The sequence below is a fragment of the Moschus berezovskii genome, chromosome 10, assembly GCF_049115385.1.
Source record: "Moschus berezovskii isolate FMDL1 chromosome 10, NW_MosBer_1.0, whole genome shotgun sequence".
In the NCBI taxonomy this organism is placed as follows: Eukaryota; Metazoa; Chordata; class Mammalia; order Artiodactyla; family Moschidae; genus Moschus; species Moschus berezovskii.
In genome coordinates this window covers 108,998,619-109,019,959 of record NC_142469.1, presented here as the reverse complement: position 1 = coordinate 109,019,959, position 21,341 = coordinate 108,998,619, and the positions used below count along the sequence as shown (strand labels likewise).

At 53.4% G+C, this 21,341-nt stretch overlaps 1 protein-coding gene across 3 annotated transcripts in view; it reads right to left on the bottom strand.

The window, feature by feature from the left end:
- Positions 1 to 8,745: 8,745 nt before the first annotated feature.
- The window catches only part of CCR6 (C-C motif chemokine receptor 6), a 32,526-nt gene continuing 19,930 nt past the window's right edge, over positions 8,746 to 21,341 (bottom strand). For 2 of the 3 annotated variants that reach the window (XM_055433695.2, XM_088840895.1), the window contains 2 exons: positions 12,098 to 12,207; positions 8,746 to 11,999 (listed from right to left, as the gene is read on the bottom strand). In XM_055433695.2, the coding sequence (XP_055289670.2) occupies positions 10,881 to 11,999; positions 12,098 to 12,106 (1,128 nt within the window). In that variant the 5' untranslated portion in view covers positions 12,107 to 12,207 and the 3' untranslated portion in view covers positions 8,746 to 10,880. Of the gene's footprint in view, positions 12,000 to 12,097; positions 12,208 to 13,391; positions 13,742 to 21,341 lie in introns of those variants that run through there. The other variant, XM_088840896.1, reaches the window with a different exon arrangement.

Genomic DNA, 21,341 nt, shown 5'->3' with positions numbered 1-21,341 from the left:
GCTCCAGTCTCTCCACCTCCTGGCCGCCCTTATCATTTTCTGGTTTTGCTTGTTCGCTTTTATAGTAGCCCTCCCAAGGGATGTGAAGGGGAGAAACGTTTTTTGAAAATCAGGAAAACACTTGATGACTTCAGAGACGGAGAAGAAGGCGAGAACTGGGTCCACAGCAGGTTCATTCTGCGGCCCCCCCGCTCTGTAATCCACTGAGATCTCAAACAGCTCCCACTTCTAAGCCTCTTTTTCACAGGAACCGTAGGCTGGAAGACATGTGTCCTAAGGGTGGTCAGAGAAGCCACTCCCTGGACGCAGAGCCGAGGGCCCACTGTGCCCAGCCTCAGGCATGGGACCCCTGGGAGCCTGGAGTCAGGGCGGGAGGGCTGCCATCCCCTGGAGTGCTCCAGCCTCAGCTGGAGGTTCAGCTCCCCTGCCCTTTGGCCAGGGAAACTCTAACCCATCATCGGGTGGGGCCCGCGTCTCCATCTGGAAAGGGAGATGACCGTTCACTGGAAGGATGGCTGGGAGGGTGGCCAGAGCAGCCGTCTTCCAACTGCGGTCAGAAAATGGGAGACCAGGAGCTGTGAGGTTCCGGCCCTTTTCACACCCTCCCCTGCTGCCCCCCAGTACCCAGGCTGACACCCCAAGTTCACCAGCCCCACCGCCTCCCCGGCACTCCCCACCCCAGGCTGGGCCATCGGGGACTTGATGGGAGCTTCTCTCTGTCAGTCCAGCCCCTGGACAAGCGGCACAGGCGGTTTCCATGTTCGCATTCAAACGGGGCAGTTTGCTCAACGTGAGAGTCTCTGTCCTATGACCCACTTTACCTCCCTGTAGGGGAGAGCAGAGTGGAGACCGTGCCCCAGGGCATTCCTGGTCCCGCGTGAGGCTCAGAGGGCAGAGGATGGAGATGTGGGTGTGCTGCACAAGGCGTGGGAGACGGACGGGGAGAGAGGGTCCCAGGCCCAGCCTCAGAGGCCCTGCACAGCCCTGCACCGGCCACCTGGCACGCACCGGCCACCTGTCTGTACATTGCACCATCACAGCACCCAGCTGACCACCCAGGGGTGCAGGAGGGGCCTTCCCAGGCTGCTGCTGTGTCTGGATGGTTAAATCCTTGTCCCTCTCAGAATTCTAACAGCTGCCTGAAGACTGTGTTCCACCCACAGAAGGCTTCTGATTGACTCACAAGTAATTTTTAATTTGCCTTATACTACACGTAGTTAAGAAGACCCAAGACTCTACATTTTTAAAAGTCTAGATTTTCACCTCTTCTTCGAAAACTGGCAGACCTGCCAGCCCTGGGAACAGACCTCCCCCCAGGCCTTGATGGGGGTGAAGCCCTGCCCTGGAGTGGACTTCCCTGCCAGTCTGTCCTGGCCACTGGGTGGCCCTCCTGGTCCCTGCGAGCAGCTATGACTTCGTGGACTCCGGTCTGCACTTCCCTGCCGCTGTGTGTGTGCTCAGTCATGTCCGACACCGTGGACTGCAGCCCACCAAACTCCTCTGTCCCTGGGATTCTCCAGGCAAGAACACTGGAGTGGACTGCCATGCTCTCCTCCAGGGGGTCTTCCTGACCCAGGGACTGAACCTACATTTCCACGTCACCTGCATTGGCAGGCAGGTTTTTTTTTTACCATTGAGCCACCTGGGAAGCCCACATGATCAAGGTACATCACTACCAGGAAGTCCACATCATCATAGTAAGTGAACACTGAAATGGCTTCATTGGCCTATGGTGGTGGTGATTTAGTCACTAAGTCGTGTCTGACTCTTGTGACCCCATGGACTGTAGCCTGCCAGGCTCCTCTGTCCCTGGGATTCTCCAGGCAAGAAGACTGAAGTGGGTGGCCACTTCTTTCTCCAGGGGATCTTCCCGACCCAGGGATTGAACCCAGGTCTGCACATCACAGGCAGATTCTTTGCCAACTGAGCTCTGAGCAGCAGGCTCGCTGACGGACGCATACCCTAAAGCACTGACCACCTGGGAAGCCCAATCTACACCTCACTGAGTTTCAAATGCATTTTTCAGTTTCCCTTCTTCGGGCCGCGTGACGGTTACTTTGTGTCCACACGGCCAGACCTGGGTGCCCAGTGTCTCACCAGACCCCAATCCAGGCGCTGCGTGGAGGCGTCGGTGGACGGGTCAGTGTCTGCCTGTGAGGGGAGGGGCTCACCCTTCCTGACGGGGTGGGCCTCGTCCGATCAGGAGGGGGCCTGAGAGGCAGAACCCTGGGTTTCCCGGAGAAGGCGGCGTTCTGCGCTCAGACCCGAAGGCAGAAACCCGCTGGAGCCTGCAGCGCGCGGGCGTAGGAGCCAGGCCCTTTAAATGAATGCCTGCACGTGTGTGCACACCTGCCTGCCGCTCAGGGAGGAGCGCTGTCCCCGCCCCTGCTCTCTCCTTCCCGTTACCCAGCAGTGATCTCAGCTCGGCTGTCAGGGCGGTCGTCCGAAGCTTTGCTCTTGGCGCTTTCTCTCCATCTCCGCCGCCCCGGCTCCCGGCGCGCCTCTCCTCCAGGCTCTCAGCGTTGGCTTCACCTGAGCCTCCGTTCCCTCCCAGCCCCAGCCCCGGCTCCCGGCGCGCCTCTCCTCCAGGCTCTCAGCGTTGGCTTCACCTGAGCCTCTGTTCCCTCCCAGCCCCAGTGCCCTCCTGTCCTCTGAGGGCCTCGCTTCTCCCCAACACACGTCACCCCCACCCCTGGCTTTGCTCTGCCATCTTCTTTTGCCTGCGTCAGGGACAGTCCGGAGTCCCCAGAGCACATGCATTTGGTTTTCATTCAACGTGAAACTGTACATTCTTGGATAGATTCAGCTCCTGTCAGATCAGGCTGTGTTCGCACAGCCCTGTTAGACACACGGGAGTTCAGCGCAGAGGACAAGTTTGCTTTTCAGTTCAGCTCAGTTCAGTCGCTCAGTCGTGTCCGACTCTTTGCGACCCCATGAACCACAGCACGCCAGGCCTCCCTGTCCATCACCAACTCCCGGAGTTCACTCAAACTCATGTCCATCCAGTCGGTGATGCCATCCAGCCATCTCATTCTCTGTTGTCCCTTTCTCCTCCCGCCCCCAATCCCTCCCAGCATCAGAGTCTTTTCCAGTGAGTCAACTCGTCGCATGAGGTGGCCAAAGTATTGGAGTTTCAGTTTCAGCATCAGTCCTTCCAATGAATATTCAGGACTGAGTTCCTTCAGGATGGACTGGTTGGATCTCCTTGCAGGGAGAGTCCGAGGGACTCAAGCCCACTTTTGCCCCACCTCTGGACAAAAGCCCACACCGCTCTAGAAGCTGTGCCCTCACATGACACGGTTTTTCACTTTGTAAGAAAAAAGCAGCCAGGTCTCACCACAGCCCTAGCCTGGTCCAACACCTGCATGAAATACAAGCCCCAGGGCTGAGCTACAAGTCTCGGTTAGTTTCGCTGTTGTTGTTTCTGAGTCACTAAGCTGAGTTAGACCCCTTCTGACCCCATGGACTGCCGCTCTCCAGGCTCCCTGTCCTCCACTGTCTCCCAGAGTCTGCTCAGATTCACGTCCATTGAGTCAATGATGCCATCCAAACACCTCATCTTTGCTGCTCCTTTTGCCTTCAGTCTTTCCCAGGATCAGGGTCTTTTCAAATGAGCCAGCTCTTTCAAATGGGCCAATGTATTAGAGCTTCAGCTTCAGCATCAGTCCTCCCAATGAATATTCAGGGTTGATTTCCTTTAGGATTGAGTGAATCGATCTCCTTTCAGTCCAAGTTATTAAAACTCAACAAATATATTTAATTATAGCAATTATTTCCAAACTTAAAATACAGGCAAAAGAAACTTTTTAAGCCTGATCAGGAGTCTTGAATGTGAACACACTCACCATACTAGAGAAAATAAATGTATTTTGCGGAAATAATTCTTCCAAGCTGCCGTGAGCGCAGCTCAGGGGGAGTCGCAGGCAGATCCTTTTGATTTCTAACTTGAATTTCTGTGTCGAGTGGGCAAAACTCTAGAACTCTCTCGTGAATCACTTTTCTCGTTTTTACTAGAACTCTGATGCTATCATACTTTTATTTACTGAGAACCGCCCCCCAATCCTGCTACCCCATGACAAGCCTGTAAGCAGTTAGAGCTTTAATTTACTCTAAAACATTTAGTGTGATTCCAAACACCAGCATCATAAAATCTGAAGAGCTGTCTGCCTGGAAAAATGCATTGGCTATGACTTTTGCCAACACGAAGGCAAACAGTGTTAAGATAAAGGAAGAAAACAAAAAAAACAAAGTAGCAAAATCCCCTGGAAACTGTGGTAACTCAGCCATTGCATTACTTGAAAATTAAATTCCCATCCTGACATTTAAGGTGTGTGTGTGGAGAGCTGATAAAGTGAGGCGGTTCATCCACAGAGAGGCAGACGCTGGGACCCTGCCGTCCTCCCTGGGCAAGAGACGGGAGGGGGCGTCCAGCGGATTCTGATGGGGGGGGGGTCTCCCAGCCTCCTTGCCCACTCACACCAGACCGCAGGACGGAAGGGCCTTCCTGGGCACTGGCAACGGGGGCCACTCCCCTCCTGCTTCTGCCCAGCTGTCTAGTAACCATGGTAACAGCCACTGGCCTGTGGAAACCTTGGTACCCGAGTTCCTGGCAAGCATCTGGCAGCATCTCTCCTTCAGCCGTAAACCATCAACAGATTCCTTCTCCCCCAGGTTGGGGGCGCAGGGTATGAACGCCACCAGGGGAGAGTGCAGGAAGCCCAGCTCTGACTTAACAGGAGACTCATCACGATTCCCACACAGAGGGCTCTGCGTCTGCTCCCCCGGGCCCCTGAGACCCCTGCCACACTCAGCTTGGGTCCCATGGGACCTGCGAGTCTCACCTCCCCATCAAGTCAAATGGGAACAGCAACGCTGGCATTTTCAGTTCAGTTCAGTCTCTCAGTCCTGTCCTACTCTTTGCGAACCCATGGACTGCAGCACGCCAGGCCTCCCTGTCCATCACCAACTTCCAGAGTTTACCCAATCTCATGTCCATTGAGTCGGTGATGCCATCCAACCATCTTATCCTATGTCGTTCCCTTCTCCTCCTGCCCTCAATCTCTCCCATCATCAGGGTCTTTTCCAATGAGTCAACTCTTCGCATGAGGTGGCCAAAGTGTTAGAGCTTCAGCTTCAACATCAATCCTTCCAATGAACACCCAGGATTGATCTCCTTTAGAATGGACTGGATGGATCTCCTTGCAGTCCAAGGGCCTCTCAAGAGTCTTCTCCAGCACCACAGTTCAAAAGCATCAATTCATTAGCGTTCAGTTTTGTTAACAGTCCAGCTCTCACATCCATAAATGACCACTGGAAAAACCATAGCCTTGACTAGACGGACCTTTGTTGGCAAAGCTGGCATTTTAGGTGGGACCGAAGTGTTCGTGGAGAGAAGTATGAGACCCAACCACACACCAGGTTTTCTGGGTCCGGGGTGCAGACTTGGAAAGACGGCCAAGGACAGCTCCCTGCGAAGGCCAGGCTGCCGGCCACCTCTGACGGCATCTCCAGGGCGGCCGCCCGTCCCCCACTGACCTCGCGTGAAGACGGGACGTACCCTGGCCGGATTTGCCCTCTGAGATGCTGGGGCCTCTGTCGCCTGGACCTCCCGCAAGCGCAGACTGTGCCCAGCAGGTGGCGGCAGCATCCCACCCGGGAGGTCCGCCCCCTCCGTCTCCCGCGGACTCAGGAGTGTGTGCGCAGTCGCTCAGCGTCCAGCTGAGAGAGTCAGTTCCCAGGCAGCCCGATAAGCAGTCCGGGTCCCCAGGGAGGAGACAGTAGTCTGAGTTCTCAAGGAGAAGGAAAGGACAATTTTTTTTCTACATTCCTTAGTCTTCATCACACAAAACGTTTTTTTCTTTATCCTCGGAGCTGAAGACTACACAACAAAACAGCTCAGCTTAAACTCCGTACTCTGGCCATCTGATGCAAAGAGCTGACTCATTTGAAAAGACCCTGATGCTGGGAAAGATTGAGGGCAGGAGGAGACGGGGACGACAGAGGATGAGATGGCTGGATGGCATCACGGGCTCGAAGGACACGGGTTTCGGCGGACTCCGGAGTTGGTGATGGACAGGGAGGCCTGGCGTGCTGCGGTTCGTGGGGTCGCAAAGAGTCGGCCGTGACTGAGCGACTGAACTCACTGACTGACTGACTCTAGAAAGAATGTGAGAAAGCAATCTGTCCATTTTCAGTGAGCTGCAGAATCATAACAGGAGACTATAAGCCCCAGCTGCTCAGTCTGAGCGCTGGTTCTGCAGCCTCCCCGCGTGTAGAGTCCCTGAGCTCGAGGTCAGCGAGGGTGTCCCTCCGGCTCCCTCGGGGCAGCAGGCACCGCGTGAGAGGGGGTGCTGCGATTCCACTCGTCCGACCGCACGTGTGAAGCCCTGACTCTCCCCGCAGTTGTGAGGGAGGCTACGGGCTGCTGATCAGACAGCAGGGGCCTCTGCAGCCTCGAGCCAGGGATACCCTGTCTGTGCCAATGGGCGGGCGCATGGGGCGCCCCCTCCACTGGCACCATCCGAGCTGTTTCTGCAGCCACAGCCGCTGCCCACCACCCAGAGGTCCCCGAGAGAAGAGGGTGCCCTCTTGCATGGAGCACAGAAGTGGCCCTGGTTTGGGGGAATGCCCCGTACGGAGCTGAGGGTGGGGCTGGGGAAGCAGGTCCACCCCCGCCCCCAGGGCAGGATGAAGGGGGCAGGTGACCAGCGGAGGCTCCCAGGGGAGGCCCGTCTGCAGCGGGAGCATCAGCACAGCAGCAGGCAGGGGTGTCCGCCCAGGACCACAGCACCGTCATTGTCCACATCTAGCGGGGAGCCCACCTGAGAACTGACGCCCGCAGTGGGAACGACTGCCCGGGACCCACCTTACCAGGGAGGAGGGCACCACCCGGAAACCAGCTGTCAGGTTTGAAACCAACTCGGGTATGAAGAGCCGCTCTGCCTGCAGAAGCCTAGTCGTTATGGGCTAGTTGGACTTGTGACCCGCAGAGTAACACACTGGGGAGGCCCCTCTTCCCCAGAACTGTGACTGTGTCAGGAGTGCCTGTGTGCTGAGTCACTCAGTTGTGTCCGACTCTTCGTGACCCCACGAACTGTGGGCCGCCAGGCTCCTCTGTCCAAATCCTTGTCCTGGGATTTCCCAGGCAAGAACCCTGGAGTGGGCTGCCATGCCCTTCTCCAGGGGATCTTCCTGACCCAGGGATTGAACCTGCATCTCTTATGTCTCCTGCATTGGCAGGTGGGTTCTTTACCACTAACGCCACCTGGGAAGCCCAGATTTGGAAAGAGGATCTTCATGAGCTGATTAAGTTAAAAACAATACCGTTAGGGTGGCCCTAATGTGACTCATGCGGCCTTATGTGACTGGTGTCCCTATAAGAAGAGATTAGAACACACACACCACCCCCCAGAAGCACAGCCATGAGGATACGGGAGTAAGACAGCCATCTGCAAGCCAGCGAGAGGCCTCAGGAAGAACCAGCTCTGCCACACCAGGGCCTCAGACACTGAGAAGTCAGTTTCTGCTGGTCAAGCGGCCTGGTCTGTGATACTTTGCTCCAGCAGGCCTCCCAAGGGGACACACCTGTAGACTGTGAGCTCGCACACACACTGTTCATTTAGACCACACCCTGTCCTGATACCCCCCAGAATGCCCAGAACTGGCACACTGGCGGAAATCTTACACAGATTTTAAAATATTGTACTTTCCTGGCCTCATTTAAGAGCTAGCCTCTCGTCATCAGAAGAAAATCAGTGTACAATTTGGAAGATAACATTCGGTGCCTGAATTTTCACCTTTGCTAATATATCATATATACCTATGCATATATATCAGTTCAGTTCAGTCGCTCAGTCGTGTCCGACTCTCCGCGACCCCATGAACCACAGCACGCGAGGCCTCCCTGTCCATCACCAACTCCCGGAGTTCACTCAAACTCATGTCCATCCAGTCGGTGATGCCATCCAGCCACCTCATTCTCTGTTGTCCCCTTCTCCTCCCGCCCCCAATCCCTCCCAGCATCAGACTCTTTTCCAGCGAGTCAACTCGTCGCATGAAGTGGCCAAAGTATTGGAGTTTCAGCCTTAGCATCAGTCCTTCCAATGAACACCCAGGATTGATCTCCTTTAGAATGGACTGGTTGGATCTCCTTGCAGTCCAAGGGATTCTCAAGAGTCTTCTCCAGCACCACAGTTCAAAAGCACCAATTCTTCGGCGATCAGCTTTCTTCACAGTCCAACTCTCACATCCATACATGTGCAAATCTCAATTATCCAGAAGCAATTGATCAAGACCATCTCATTTACTTTGTAACAGAAACCAGGAAAAATTCTGGTCAGTATATTAAAAACACACACATACGCATGGGCAAGAAATCATGCGTGCGCGTGTGATTGATTTATTACTAACAGCCTGGCAGGCATGAACCCGCTGTCCCTCCAAGTACAGGCAGCTGATCCCCAAACACGGTGCAACAGTGTTTGCAAAGATTCAGAGGAGGGGCAAAAAGCACACACTCAAGGTCCAGCCAGACCTGACTGTGAGAGAAGACACGACAAAGGAGGAAAGAAGACCCGGGTGCCGTTAAAGACCAGCCTGGGGTCATTTAACTTAGAGCAGAGATGCAGTAGTCCCGGGTCAACCGGGGGTGTCTGCCTCTGAGCTCCAAGTGGCTGTTGATATACCTGCTCTGACGCCCAAAGCAGCAAGAAAAAGGATCCCATTTAATGAAACAAAGTACATAGCATGTTTGCAAAACATCTTTATTCATTATGGCTGAAATCTGAGAAGGGCTATTGCATAAAGAGGCAAGCTTCACCCCTCTGGGACCAGGGCAGAGGAGCTGTGCGAAGCTTCTGTGTGGGTTTAGAAACACACTTCCCCAGATCACATCAGGGCTCTGGTCAAACCGAAAGAAGCATCTGAGTGATGCCTCCTCTGCTTTGATTTCTAGAGTCACATGCTAACAGGTTTGAAAGACGTGGGACCGCTAAACACCTGGGTCTCCAGGCAGAACCCTGAGACTGGAAGACGATTCCTACTTCACCCACAGAGCAGTTTTATTTTGCAAAGCCAAAACCATGTTTAAAAAATACAGACTTTGGAACTTAAGAAATTCCATTGAATGGCACATAGCTGAGGCTTGTAAGAACAGGAGGAAGTCTCAAATAACATGCTGGTCAGCATTAACCATACCAGTACTGTTGCAGTTCATGTCAGGACCTTTCAAATACACATTTGTTGGGGGAGAGGGGCAGGGAGGCTGTTTGTTGTTTGGCCATACAGCTTGGGGGATCTCAGTTCCCCTATCAGGGATCAAACCAAGGTCCTCAGCAGTGAAAAGCACTGCGCCAGCACAGAATTCCCACATTCGTGTTTCCATCAGATGTGCTGATACTTTTCCACTTTGTTGGTGGTGGGGTGTTCAGTCACTGTCGTGTCCGACTCTCTGCGACCCCATGAATCACAGCACGCCAGGCCTCCCTGTCCACCACCAACTCCCAGAGCTCGCTCAAACTCATGTCCATCGAGTCGGTGATGCCATCCAACCATCTCCCTCTGTCGTCCCCTTCTCCTCCCGCCCCCAATCCCTCCCAGCATCAGGGTCTTTTCCAGTGAGTCAGCTGTTTGCATCGGGTGGCCAAAATATTAACACATTTTCAAAACTTGAGTTCTATGAAATTTCTATGAAGTCAAAGAGAGTTGTTAAAATCTGATTCTGTAGTTAACCTCAGACTTCAGGTAAAACCACTTTACAGCAGCAGAAACCAACATGGCCCTTGCTCTCTGCCAGCTAATTTGAAGCTCGTCACAACCAGACTCCACACATCTTTCTTTAACACCACAATGGAAAGAAACAAAAACCCTTTCATTATTATCTCAGTAGTTTTCTGGTTCTTTTTTTTAAGTATTCTAAACAGCTAAATTTTTTAAAACTAATTTTTAAAAAAATTTAAACAACTAACTCAAACTGGGGTTTCCCTGGTAGCTCAGTTGGTAAAAAATTCACCTGCAATGCAGGAGACCCCAGTTCAATTCCTGGGTTGGGAAGATGCCCTGCGGAAAGGAAAGGCTACCCAATCCAATATTCTGGCCTGGAGAATTCCATGGACTGTACAGTCCACGGGGTCACAAAGAGTCGGACACGACTGATCAACTTTCACTCTTAACCTGTGCTAGAAGCCCCAGTTTTGTTATGTTTTGTTAAACAAGTATTTATTAAGCACCTTCATCTAACTGATTTTTAGAGAATTGCCATCATGGAGAGAAATGCAGCACACTCTACTTCCTGATGTCCTGTGACGACCGCAGCGGCCCGACCCCTGGGGACCAGCATGTCTAGCACTTATGCGGCCACCTCTTCGGTCTCTGAGCTTGTTTTTTCTTCTGCCCTTTCTCAATCGCATGCAAGCTGAGTGCATCACAAGGAAATGAGATAAAGCTCAAGCCAGCCCATTTACTGCTGTGATGACCAACAGTAACCATGGCAACAGAAGACATTTAATCTTTTGCCTAAATGAGTCATGTGAGGGCCTTTGATTGTTGTTCCTGTTTCGTTTTGTTTTTAAGCCGTGGGATGTTTTGCAAAGACCAGAAGAAATTGTGGTTGAAGGCTTCTTTGCAAATATTCCTGAAAGTGTTCGTGCTTGTAAGCAGTTCGTTTTCATCCAGCGCTTCCCAAAGCCTGCTTTGTGGAATGCCAGCCATCAGGGACAGGGGCACAGGGCATCCCCGGTCAGATGAGTTGGGGGTGCTGCCTGTGGGAACCCCCCTGGCACCGGAGCACCCGTGGCCCTGATCCTGCAGGAACGACCCCACTTGCTTTTGCTTTGTTTCCACGCCCGTGCATTTCTGTCCAGTCTGCGCCGAGCCTGGGGGCGTCACATGGTGAAGGAGGATGGATTGTCATTGTCTGCGGTCTCGCTGTTCTGCCGGGATGTGAAGGTGTCCGACTGCAGCCAGGAGCAGGAGAAGCCCGGAGCCTTCTGCTTCCTCCTCACGCACCACAGGTCCTTCATGATCTTCAGAAAGTAGCTCCGAAACTTCTGGCCGATGAAGGCATAGAGCACGGGGTTAAGGCAGCAGTGCAGGAAGGCCAGCACCTCGGTGATGTTCTTGGCGTAGCCCAGCAGCCTCTCGCTGCTGCACGAGCGGCCCGTCCGGCCCAGGTTGACGGCGGTCACAAGGAGTACCATGTTGTGTGGGATCTGGCAGGCCAGAAACACGATGACTACCGCGATGATGACGCGGATAGCCCTGTGCCGTTTTGAGTTCTGCGCCTGGACTAAGGTCTTGACGATGAACGCGTAGCAGAAGATCATGAACAGCAGCGGGATGAAGAAGCCGAAGAGGAGCTGCAGCCCCAGCATCAGCAGCTTCCAGCGGATGGGCTCGGACACGGCGTGGTACCGGGGCTCGCAGACGTCACTGCCCTGCAGCTTGTACTTCTGGTTGAACGTGAATGTCGAGATGGAGATAAGGATGGACCCCACCCACACTGCCAGGCAGATCAGCTTGTGGTGAGCCAGGGTTCTGGAGCGGAGCTGGAAGGACTTGGTGGCCTGCACGATGGCGATGTAGCGGTCCAGGCTGATGCAGGTCAGCAGCAGCATCCCGCAGTTGAAGTTGACGGCATAGATGCCCCGGGTCAGTTTGCACATGGTGTTGCTAAAAATCCACTCACCGGTGGCGTGGTTGACCGCCCAGAACGGGAGGGTGAGGACAAACAGGATGTCCGCCACGGCCATGTTCAAGAGATAAACGTCCGTCATGGACTTGGCTTTCTTATAAAAGGCAAAGGTGACCACCACCAGAATATTGCCCAGGAGGCCGCAGACGCATATTAAGGAGTAAGCAACGGGCACAAAGAGCCCAGAGAAGCTTCTGACCTCCTCCAAGGAGCACAGAAAGCTCTCATCATCCAGTAGATAGTCTGAACTATTAGCCAATCCAAAGTAGTCCTCATGTGAATCGTAGATGTTGGTCGAATTCATTGGTTCCTGGAAAGTGAACAAAGATAGACTCAGCTGCAGTGTGATTTTCCAGGAGTCAAACTGACGGATATTATCCTCCCAGGCAAAATAAGAAGGATGCTCACCACTCTCATTCTGGGGCTTGATCTGGGCAGAAAGGCCGGGCCTGGACTAGAAGGGAATGGATTTTTCACCTCCTCTGGCTCACAGTGGTGAGAACAGGACAGACGTGACTCTAAGGAGGAAGGAAAGCAGAATGCACTGCAGTTGAGTATTCTCAGAGAGCCAGAGAGTTTAGGAAACAGAATTCTTCCCATTTCAACACAAGAGTGAACAGCATGCTATTTTATACAGAAATACCCATTTAGAACTGGTGTCAGTAACCTCTTTCCATGGAAGGCCAGACAGTAAATACTCTAGAATCTGTAGGTCGTGTAGTCTCTGACACCACCACTCAAGTCTGCTGGTAAAGCCTGAAAGCAACTTCAGACAGCTGCACAGACGAGAGGGCAGGCCAGCCACGGGCCATGGGCTGTGCTAGCCGGTCCCCCATCCAGAGTGTAAAAAGAGGTGACACCAGCAAGAGCACAGGCTCACTCCGCAGAAAAATATTCTTAAAGAATTCAGTTTAATTACATTCAACAAGATGCCACTGAACAAAACCTGTATAAGTGTAGATGTTGCTAGGATACTTACAGCTTATAGTCCTTCCTTGAAAATATTATATATAATACTAAAGACTGCATAGCTTCCCAGGTGGTGCTAGTGGTAAAGAACCCGCCTGCCAATGCAGGAGACACAAGAGACCTGAGTTTGATCCCTGGGTCAGGAAGATCCCCTGGAGGAGGGCATGGCAACCCACTCCAGTATTCTTGCCTGGAGAATCCCATGGACAGAGGAGCCTGGCCGGCTACAGTCCATGGGGTCACAAAGAGTCAGACACGACTGAAGGGACTTAGAAGCCACAGATGTGTCCAAAATACACTCTCACTAGCAACCACTGATCTGCTGGGGCAAACACACCCTAATCTTCAGAAACCAGGCTTCAGGTAGGAAGGCTCAGGCTGGCGTGGTTAGGGAAGGCTCTATGGACAGCACAACTCTGGGTCCCTGGAGAACCGGTCCCTGGCAGGTGACCACTCTGGCTGAAAAAGAACGCTGAGCACTGAGTGTTTGTGAAACCCCAGCCTGGCCGGGTCGGCTTGGCCGCTGCTAATTCGCCCCCATGGCGCTGATGATGTGCTGGGAATGCCAAGAGGGCAGCTGCAGGGCTCCAGGCTCAAGGAACTCACCGGGAGGTGGGTGCAGGCTGGAGCTGGGCGTCGCAGGAAGGCCTGCGAAGTCCATCACTTTCAAACAAACACGCAGAGGGGAAAGAAGGATTCACTGCTCTTCCCACACTCCCTCATTCCTCTTTACCTGGTGTGGTGCATCGTTCCGCTTTGTTATCCAGCCGCGGACAGAAACCTGGCCTGGAAGTCTGAGACTCATGTCCATTCCCTGTTCTCCTGCAGCTCCCCCATGCCGTCGGCCCAGGAGGCCAGGAAGAACAGAGATGCCAGCCTTGGATGCTCAGATGGAGAAGCAGGACCCTGCCCCGAGCCCATCCGGCTGTGCCAGGCCCGTCCTCAGCTATGGAGGCTACACTGATATGGGGGAGGGATCCCGTGTACGCAGAGGTCACCCTGGAGGACTTCCTGCACACGCTTCTTGTGTCATGTGACTCTCCCACTGCGGCTTCCTGACCACACACCAGATGGCCTAAACCCACTCCATCTCTGCTGCCCGGAGCCCGGGTCCCCGCTCTGCTGCTGCCTGGTCCCTGCTCTGGATGCAAGACCGCAGGGAAGCTTGGCTCACTTCTGCACTTTTACAACAGCCTGCAGAAGATGCGCAATCAGAGCTTCTGTGTCGCAGAAGCGTATGGGGAGATAAGCACCCATCAGATCACCAGATTAAATGTATCAGTCAAAATATGACCTCAAGATTTGTGCTTCCGGCCACGAGGGATTAGCAGAGACCAAGCGCCCTGTACTGCATCAAGCAACCAAAAAACCCCACAAAATGTATAAAATCACAGTTTTCAGATACTGGGTGACGGACAGGGACTGTGGTCTGAGCTCTGCGAAGTCCCCTGGCTCTCACTGAGAGCAGTTCCTGCGTGCAGAGCAGGGGCACGGCCCAGAGAATGGCCTCCTCACGGCACTGAGGAGACAGGGGCCAGAATTCAGGGAGACGGGCGGATGAGAGAAGGCCCCGCACACGGAGGAACAGGGGCCCACAGAGCCGTCCTGAGAAGAAGGGGAGCGCAGCCAGGGAAGGGCCCCCAGAAAGGGCGCAGGCCGCCCGCGGAGGCCTTGCAGGCTGGAGACAGGCCTCCTGAGGGCGGGGAGGGCTGTGACAGACGTCGGCTGACGGCCCCCACCGTGGTAAACGTTCGGCCTTTAGCCCAGCCCAGCACTCTTGCCCAGATATTTTTCCCCTGTGCTTGTTGAACTGCACCTAGAAAGTGATTATTTCCCGGTTAGAACCACACTCTGCCCCTGTTGCTGACTTCGAGAAAACACTCCCTCACGGCCCTTTCCTCTGGAGCATCCTTCGTTCCAGAAAGAAGGTCAGAGAGCGACGGCCTCTAGGACCACCGGAATCTCTGATGGCTGATGGCTGGACGCCAGCTGGGATGATTCTGAAACTTTGCTGAGGTGAAGATTACATACCAGCACCCTCGTCTGCAGCCCGATTTCTCTGGACTGTGAGACCCTCTTCTCCTCTCTCAAGGGAGGGCACCGGCTTGAGGGTCCAAGCCCCCATGGCCCCCTTTGCCTGGCAAAGCAATCACAGCGGCTCTTTTCTGCTTCACCCAAAACTCTGTCTCTGTACTTTTATTCGGCTCCAGTGAACAGAGGCTGGGTTTCAGCATTAGCAGCAACCACGACTTTCCAAGTCCCAGGACCCTGGGAGCGTCCTCAGAAGGGAACCGTCTTAGGAGTAACAGGGTTAAGATAAACGCCTCCCCGGACCTGCCAAGACGGAGCCTGAGAGAAAGTCTCAGATGAGCCACCTGATGCCAATCATACAGCTACCTTCAGAATGAATGAATCCCGAAATTAAAGATATACAACCAAGTTCAGCCTTCAACATGTAAAATTCATAATGTCAGGTGCCCAACACAATGTCTAGACCACTATAGATTGAGTGCTTGCAGCTTCCTAGGTTCACACGCTGAAGCTGAACCCCCAGGGCGACAGTGCGTGGATGTGCAAGGCCCCCACCCCCGTCCCCGGGGGATCAGCGCCCTCATAAGAAGAGACGCGTGTGAGAGCCCACTTCCTCCCTGCTCGCCATCCTGTGCGGACGCCGTGAGAAGATGTGAACCAGGAAGCAGGCTTTCATCAGACCTGGATCCACTGGGGCCCTGACCTTGGACTTCCCAACCCCTAGAGCTGTGAGAAGTAAAACGTGTGTTGTTGAAGCCAGTCGGTCTGCAGTAATTTGTTATTGCAGCTCAAACTGATCTAAGGCACAGACATTCAAAATGACAGGAAAGCGAGCCGTGAGCTACACAGAGAAACAGAAAAATGGCAGAGGTGATGGAATCAGCAGAAAAAGGTGCTCAGCAGCAACTATAAAGGCACTATACGTGTGCGTGTTAGTCACTCAGTCGTGTCTGAATCTTTGCGACCCCATGGTCTGATACTAGTATACATATAGCGAGGTTTCGAAGTGGCACTAATTATAAAGAACCTGCCTGCCAAAGGAGGAAACATCAGAGACACAAGTTCCATCCCTGGGTTGGGAAGATCCCCTGGAGGAGGGCATGGCAACCTGCGCCCGTGTTCTTGCCTGGAGAATCCCGCAGACAGAGGAGCCTGGCGGGCTACAGTTCACAGGCTACAGTCACAAAGGGTTGTACCCGCCTGAAGCCTCTTAGCACGCATGCACTATAAACACTGCACGTGATCAGGAAGGCAGAGGAAAGCATAGACATGATAGGAGTGCCATGAAAGATATAAAAAGACTAAAGAAAGATCCTGCAGGTGAAATAGGCAAGGTGTGGAATGAGCTTACACAGACTGGGTGACTTCCCTGCTGGTCCAGGGGCTACGACTCTGTGCTCCCACTGCAGGGGCTCAGGTTCCATCCCTGGTCAGGGAACTAGGATCCATAATACCTCTCAGGTGCAGCCAAAAAAAATACACCGACGGGGATTAACATCAGACTGAACTCTGCTGACATGCACAAAACAACTGTGATTCCATATCCCAGCAACATTTAGAAACTGGAATTGAAAAACAAATTATAATAGCGTCAGGAAACATGAAATCAAATATTAATGGATACATCCCCCAAAACTCATCCATACCCTGGAAACTATAAAGCAACGTGGAGAGAAATTAAATAATCTAAATTAATGGAGATATATATTTATGATCAAACAATTTAATATTGTTAAAATGTCAGTTCACTCCAAATTGATCTATAGAGACAAACAAACCCAAGTGAAAACGGTGGCAGGGGTGTTTGTAGAAATCAACAAGGTAAATTTAAAATGATGAAGAAACACAAGGGATTTAAAATAGCCTAAGGGCAACCCACTCCAGTGTTCTTGCCTGGAGAATCCTAGGGACGGGGGAGCCTGATGGGCTTCCGTCTATGGGGTCACACAGAGTCGGACACGACTGAAGTGACTTAGCGGCAGCAGCAGCAAGCAACCTTGAAAGAGAGAACAAAACTGTAAGACTGACAATACTGATCTCAAGACTTACTACGAAGTTACAGTAGTTAAGACAGTGGGGTAATAAGAGAATAGACCCATGAAGCAGCAGAACAGAGAAAAGACTGAGTTTTAACTCAAGGACCAATAATTCAGTGGGAAAAACAGTCTGTTCAGTAAATAGAGCCAGCATGGCTGGATATTCTTGTATGAAAGTTGATCTATACACTTTATCTCACACCATAGGCAAAAAAAAAAAAAAAAAAATTCAGCATAGGTCATAGATCTATACATGAGAGCTAAAAGCACAAAGCACCTGGAAGAAAGCAGCAGAAAAGTGTCATGCCCTTGGGAATGAAGGAGATCTCTCATATAGATTATTCAAGGCATGAAGTATTAGAGAACTGATAAATTGTAACTCATCAGAATTTATGACTTCTGCCCTTTGAAAGACTTCAGAAAATGAAAAAGACCTTCGAATGGGGGGGAAAAATGTAAATTGATATCTCATCACTGTAGCCAGCATCTTCAAACAGTTACAACTCAATGACAACTCAAGAATCAGGCCAAAGATTTTAAGCTGATTCACCAAAGAAAATACATGGATGTCAAAAACCATAAGAAAAGGCACATCGTGTCCTTTAATTATTAGGAAAACGCAAATTAAAACTGCAGTGAGAAGTCATTTCACGCTCACCAGACTCGCTGAAATCAAAAGGGCAAGCGACAATGTGGAAGAGACAGCCAAGGGCGTCCCACCCAAGCTGCAGGGCCGTGACGCAGAGACCAGCTCTGAGAAAACAGGGCCAGGCCTTTCAGGTCACACACACACACTCACCACTCGAACCGCAACTGACCCCTGCATTCACCCGAGAGAGTGAAAATGAAAGACGTGCAGCCCCAGGTTTGTTCTTAGCAGCCCAGGCTGGAAAGACCCCCAGTGCCCGTCGGCTGGCAAGCAGATACGTAAATGGCGCCCCAGACACACACTGGCCCCAGTCCACGGGCTGCCAGGGGCTGCTGAGCGCCCGGAGCACCAGGGCATTTTTCTGGGTGAAGAACTTGAACATGTATGCCCAGGTTCTGCGTTGTTCCAGTTATACAGAATTCTAGAAAAGGCCAAATGACAGTGGTGGAAGCCGAGTCGGTGACAGCTGTGGGTGGGGAACAGGAGAAGGAGCCGGCCGGAATGGCCCCGGGGGGCCTTTCTGAGGTGCCCGAGACACGCCCCGTCAGGATGATGGCCGCTGGCCAAGCCCACTGAAGGCCGGCTTTCAGCCTGGGGGCATTGACTGCCATCATTTGTGCCTCAAGCGGCTAATAAAAACCACTGCACGAGGCTCCACATTAACGCATTGACACTGGCGACAGGTCCCTGAGGCCCGAGCGGGCGTGGCAGGACTGGAGGCGACCCCAGAAGGAGGAGGAGGGACAGGTTGAGGGGGCTGGGGCAGAGCAGGAGTGGAGGCCCCGTGCTGCGGGGTCCTGCGTGCCATGCGGGGTCCAGGGCAGGCCAGACCCAGGCGTCCACACGTGCCCTGGGCGGGGTCGGGGGGGCGCCCGGGGTGGGGGTGGGTGGGGGCAGCTCCTCGTCCCGTGTGCAGATGAGTGGGCAGCCCAGCTGAAACACGGGGAGGACCCGGGGCCCTGGGCCCAGCCAGACCCCCATTTGGGGAAACTACTTTTAACTGTGATAGATAGTAATGCTATCTCTCTGTTACTATTAACAATGGTAATAGTTCAACCAATGATGTGAAATGTCTACGGATGCTGAGCATGCAAGGATGCACCGAACATAAGCTCTGGCTGCAAGAAGCCGGGTGAGCGAATCGCTATGAACCTGGGCAGCACGAGCTGCAACAGCGCGGTGGGCAGGACAGGAAGGGCTTTCCTCTCAGCGAAGAGAAGGCCCGGGTCGGGAGCGGCTTTGTTGTGGGTGTCGGTAGAGGGTCTGGGCCAGACCTTCAGGCCACACCGGGGGACACTCCCAGAAGAGACCTTAGAGGCTGGGCCGGAATCATGTCTATCCCTGAGTGAGTCAGTGAAGGGCAGGCTCGGTCGCTCAGTCGTGTCCAACTCTCTGCGACCCCATGGACTGCAGCCCGCCAGGCTCCTCCATCCAGGGGATTCTCCAGCAAAAGTACTGGAGTGGGCTGCCACGCCCTCCTCCAGGGGGTCTTCCTGACCCAGGGATGGCACCCGCCTCTCCTGCATTGGCAGCCGGGTGCGTTACCACGGCACCACCCGGGAAACCGTGAGACATTATTTCGATTTCCTTTGATTGACTCTTTTTTCTGATTAAATCGGTAGAATACATCACAATAACCGACATCTGTAAATTCCATATCTTTCAGGGATAGTGTTATACAGCTGACGGGAACAAACATTATTCAAATGTGGATGGTGACGGATGCATCGCTCTCGTGGTGAAGCTCAGTGTTCTTGAAAACACTGCTTTCGAGTCCTCGTGTGTACCAGCCACGAGCAGTACCTGGAAATGATTCAGCCTGCCCCAGACCACCATCCTCATCACACAAATCATGTCAACTCTGTGAAGGAATCGTGTTGGTGACAGATTGGCATCAGCGTCATGGCAATGGGCAAAGCACCTTTCTTTCCCCTCAGGTAAATGACCTCAGATCCTGAGCAGCAACAGGCAGCTTTTTGGAGAAGGACTCTGTTCTTTCTCACAGAAGGACTCTCTGTTGTTCTTATGAAACTTGGTAAAAACATCAAGACGTTTAAAAGGAGACATATCTGTACGTTCTTTAATGAACAGAGAATAAAACGGACATGAGGAAATCTGTCACACCACAATAGGAGAGTGAGATAATGCCCAATAAATGTTAAAGGCAACCGACGCTCCATTCTGCGCCAAATCGTTGTTAGTTTTAAGACGAGGTGCGCGAGAGCGTCGTCGCGTCTACAGCGGCCAGACTTGCAGGGGAATTGAGAGTTGCGCTGTGGGAAACACGGCTGGCCAGAAGCAAGGGAAGCCAAGCGGCCGTGACGGTGCAGAGAGACCCCGTGCGTCAGAGCGGGGGGTGCCCCTCTGCAAAGACGGGGCCCACGGAGGGGTGAGGTCACTGGCCACCTGCGGGGAGGCCATTGCAGAGGGTCTAGGCTTACACCCCCTTGCAAAGGGTAAGAAGGCGGTCAGTGAGTAGAGATGGCTTCCAAAGAGCTGACCGAACGTCAGGAAGATTATCTGAACGGTTTGGCAAGCTGGGCACGAGCTGCCTCGGGGGCCGGCAAAGGCCCGGTCAGGCGCAGTGGTCACTGCTTCCGGAGCATGAGATACGTGTGAGCCGGGTCAGACCCGCGGAGTCGGATCTCTGGCGTAGTGCTCTGTGGAGAGGAAAGGGTTAGAGCGGGTGTCCCTCTCCTCTCCAGCCGGGGGCCGCGGGGTCAGCCTTTGCGAGCAGAGGGTCTGGCTGAGGAGCTCTGAGGCAGACAGCCCCGTGTGCCCCGGATGTTTCGCCACCAGTGAGCCTGGAGCTGGGGCCGCTGGGGCCCCAACCACGTGAGGGTGTGGGGCGGGGGAAAGGCAGCTTCCAGCCGGGCGGTGAGCAGCTGGGTGCCCGGAGGACGGTGCTTTCACATGTCCTGCTCATGGCAGGAGCCCGTGCTCGCCTGTCTTTTGAGCCATCAGTGCAGCTGGGCGTCAGATGAGCTTGAAAGCCTGCTCAGGGTGGCGGCGACCACTCACCCCCTTCACAGCGCCTCCAGTGACTCTAACACACGTTTGTGTGAGCGCCGTGGCTTTGTCGGGGAGTCCAGCCTCTAACAGCTGTAGCGCTGGAGTTTAGATCAGCATGTAAGTCACTGAGCTTAGATCAGTGAGTCCCTGGGAGATGCTCTGACTGCAAAGAAATCAGGGGCAAGGACGGGCCTGGGAGAAATGCTCCGGGGTTAGTTTTGGGAGCTGCCACCTCCTGCCTCTTCCTTCTGGAACGTCCGCGTCATCATTTGTCCCCAAGGGCTCCTCAGAACCTGTGTCACCCTTTGGAAAAAGCTGACGGAGGGGAGTCCTTCCTTCCCTGCTCCCTCCCTCCCTCCCTTCCAAGACAAGCATAAACATCAGGCCTGCATGCCGCCCAGCCAGCGGCTCAGAGCTCTGTCCAGTGCTGGGAGGACATCACCAAGGCAAGGGGGGCCTCCCCTTCAGTACCAGCTGGTCTCCACACCAGGCTGCAGCCAGGAGTAGACACACCCTCAGAGACTGCAGGAAGGGGAAGGCAAACAGGCCCTGCACCAACCCAGCGGAGTCGCTTCTCATCACGGACACACAGAGCTCATGTTCCTAAAAGTCAGGCCATCGAATGGTTTCTCTTCCTTTGGCAGAGGCACACAGTGACACGCTGAACCTTTGCACGGCTTTTACACTGAAGGTCTGAGGCCATAAATGACAAGTAGATGTGCCAGAACCCAAGACTGAATGGCGCCTCAGGGAGCGAGCCTCTGCCCTCAGTTGTCACACCGCGAAGACGCGAGGGACGCTTAGTGCTTCTTGATGAGACCAACATCTTTAACACAGGCTCACAACGCTAATTTACATCCCATCACAATTAAGCAGCGTGGCTTCCTTGGACCACTGTCATTAGGTACTGTGTACTAAAGGAGGTACCTCTGAAACTAGCAGCTAATTGACTGCC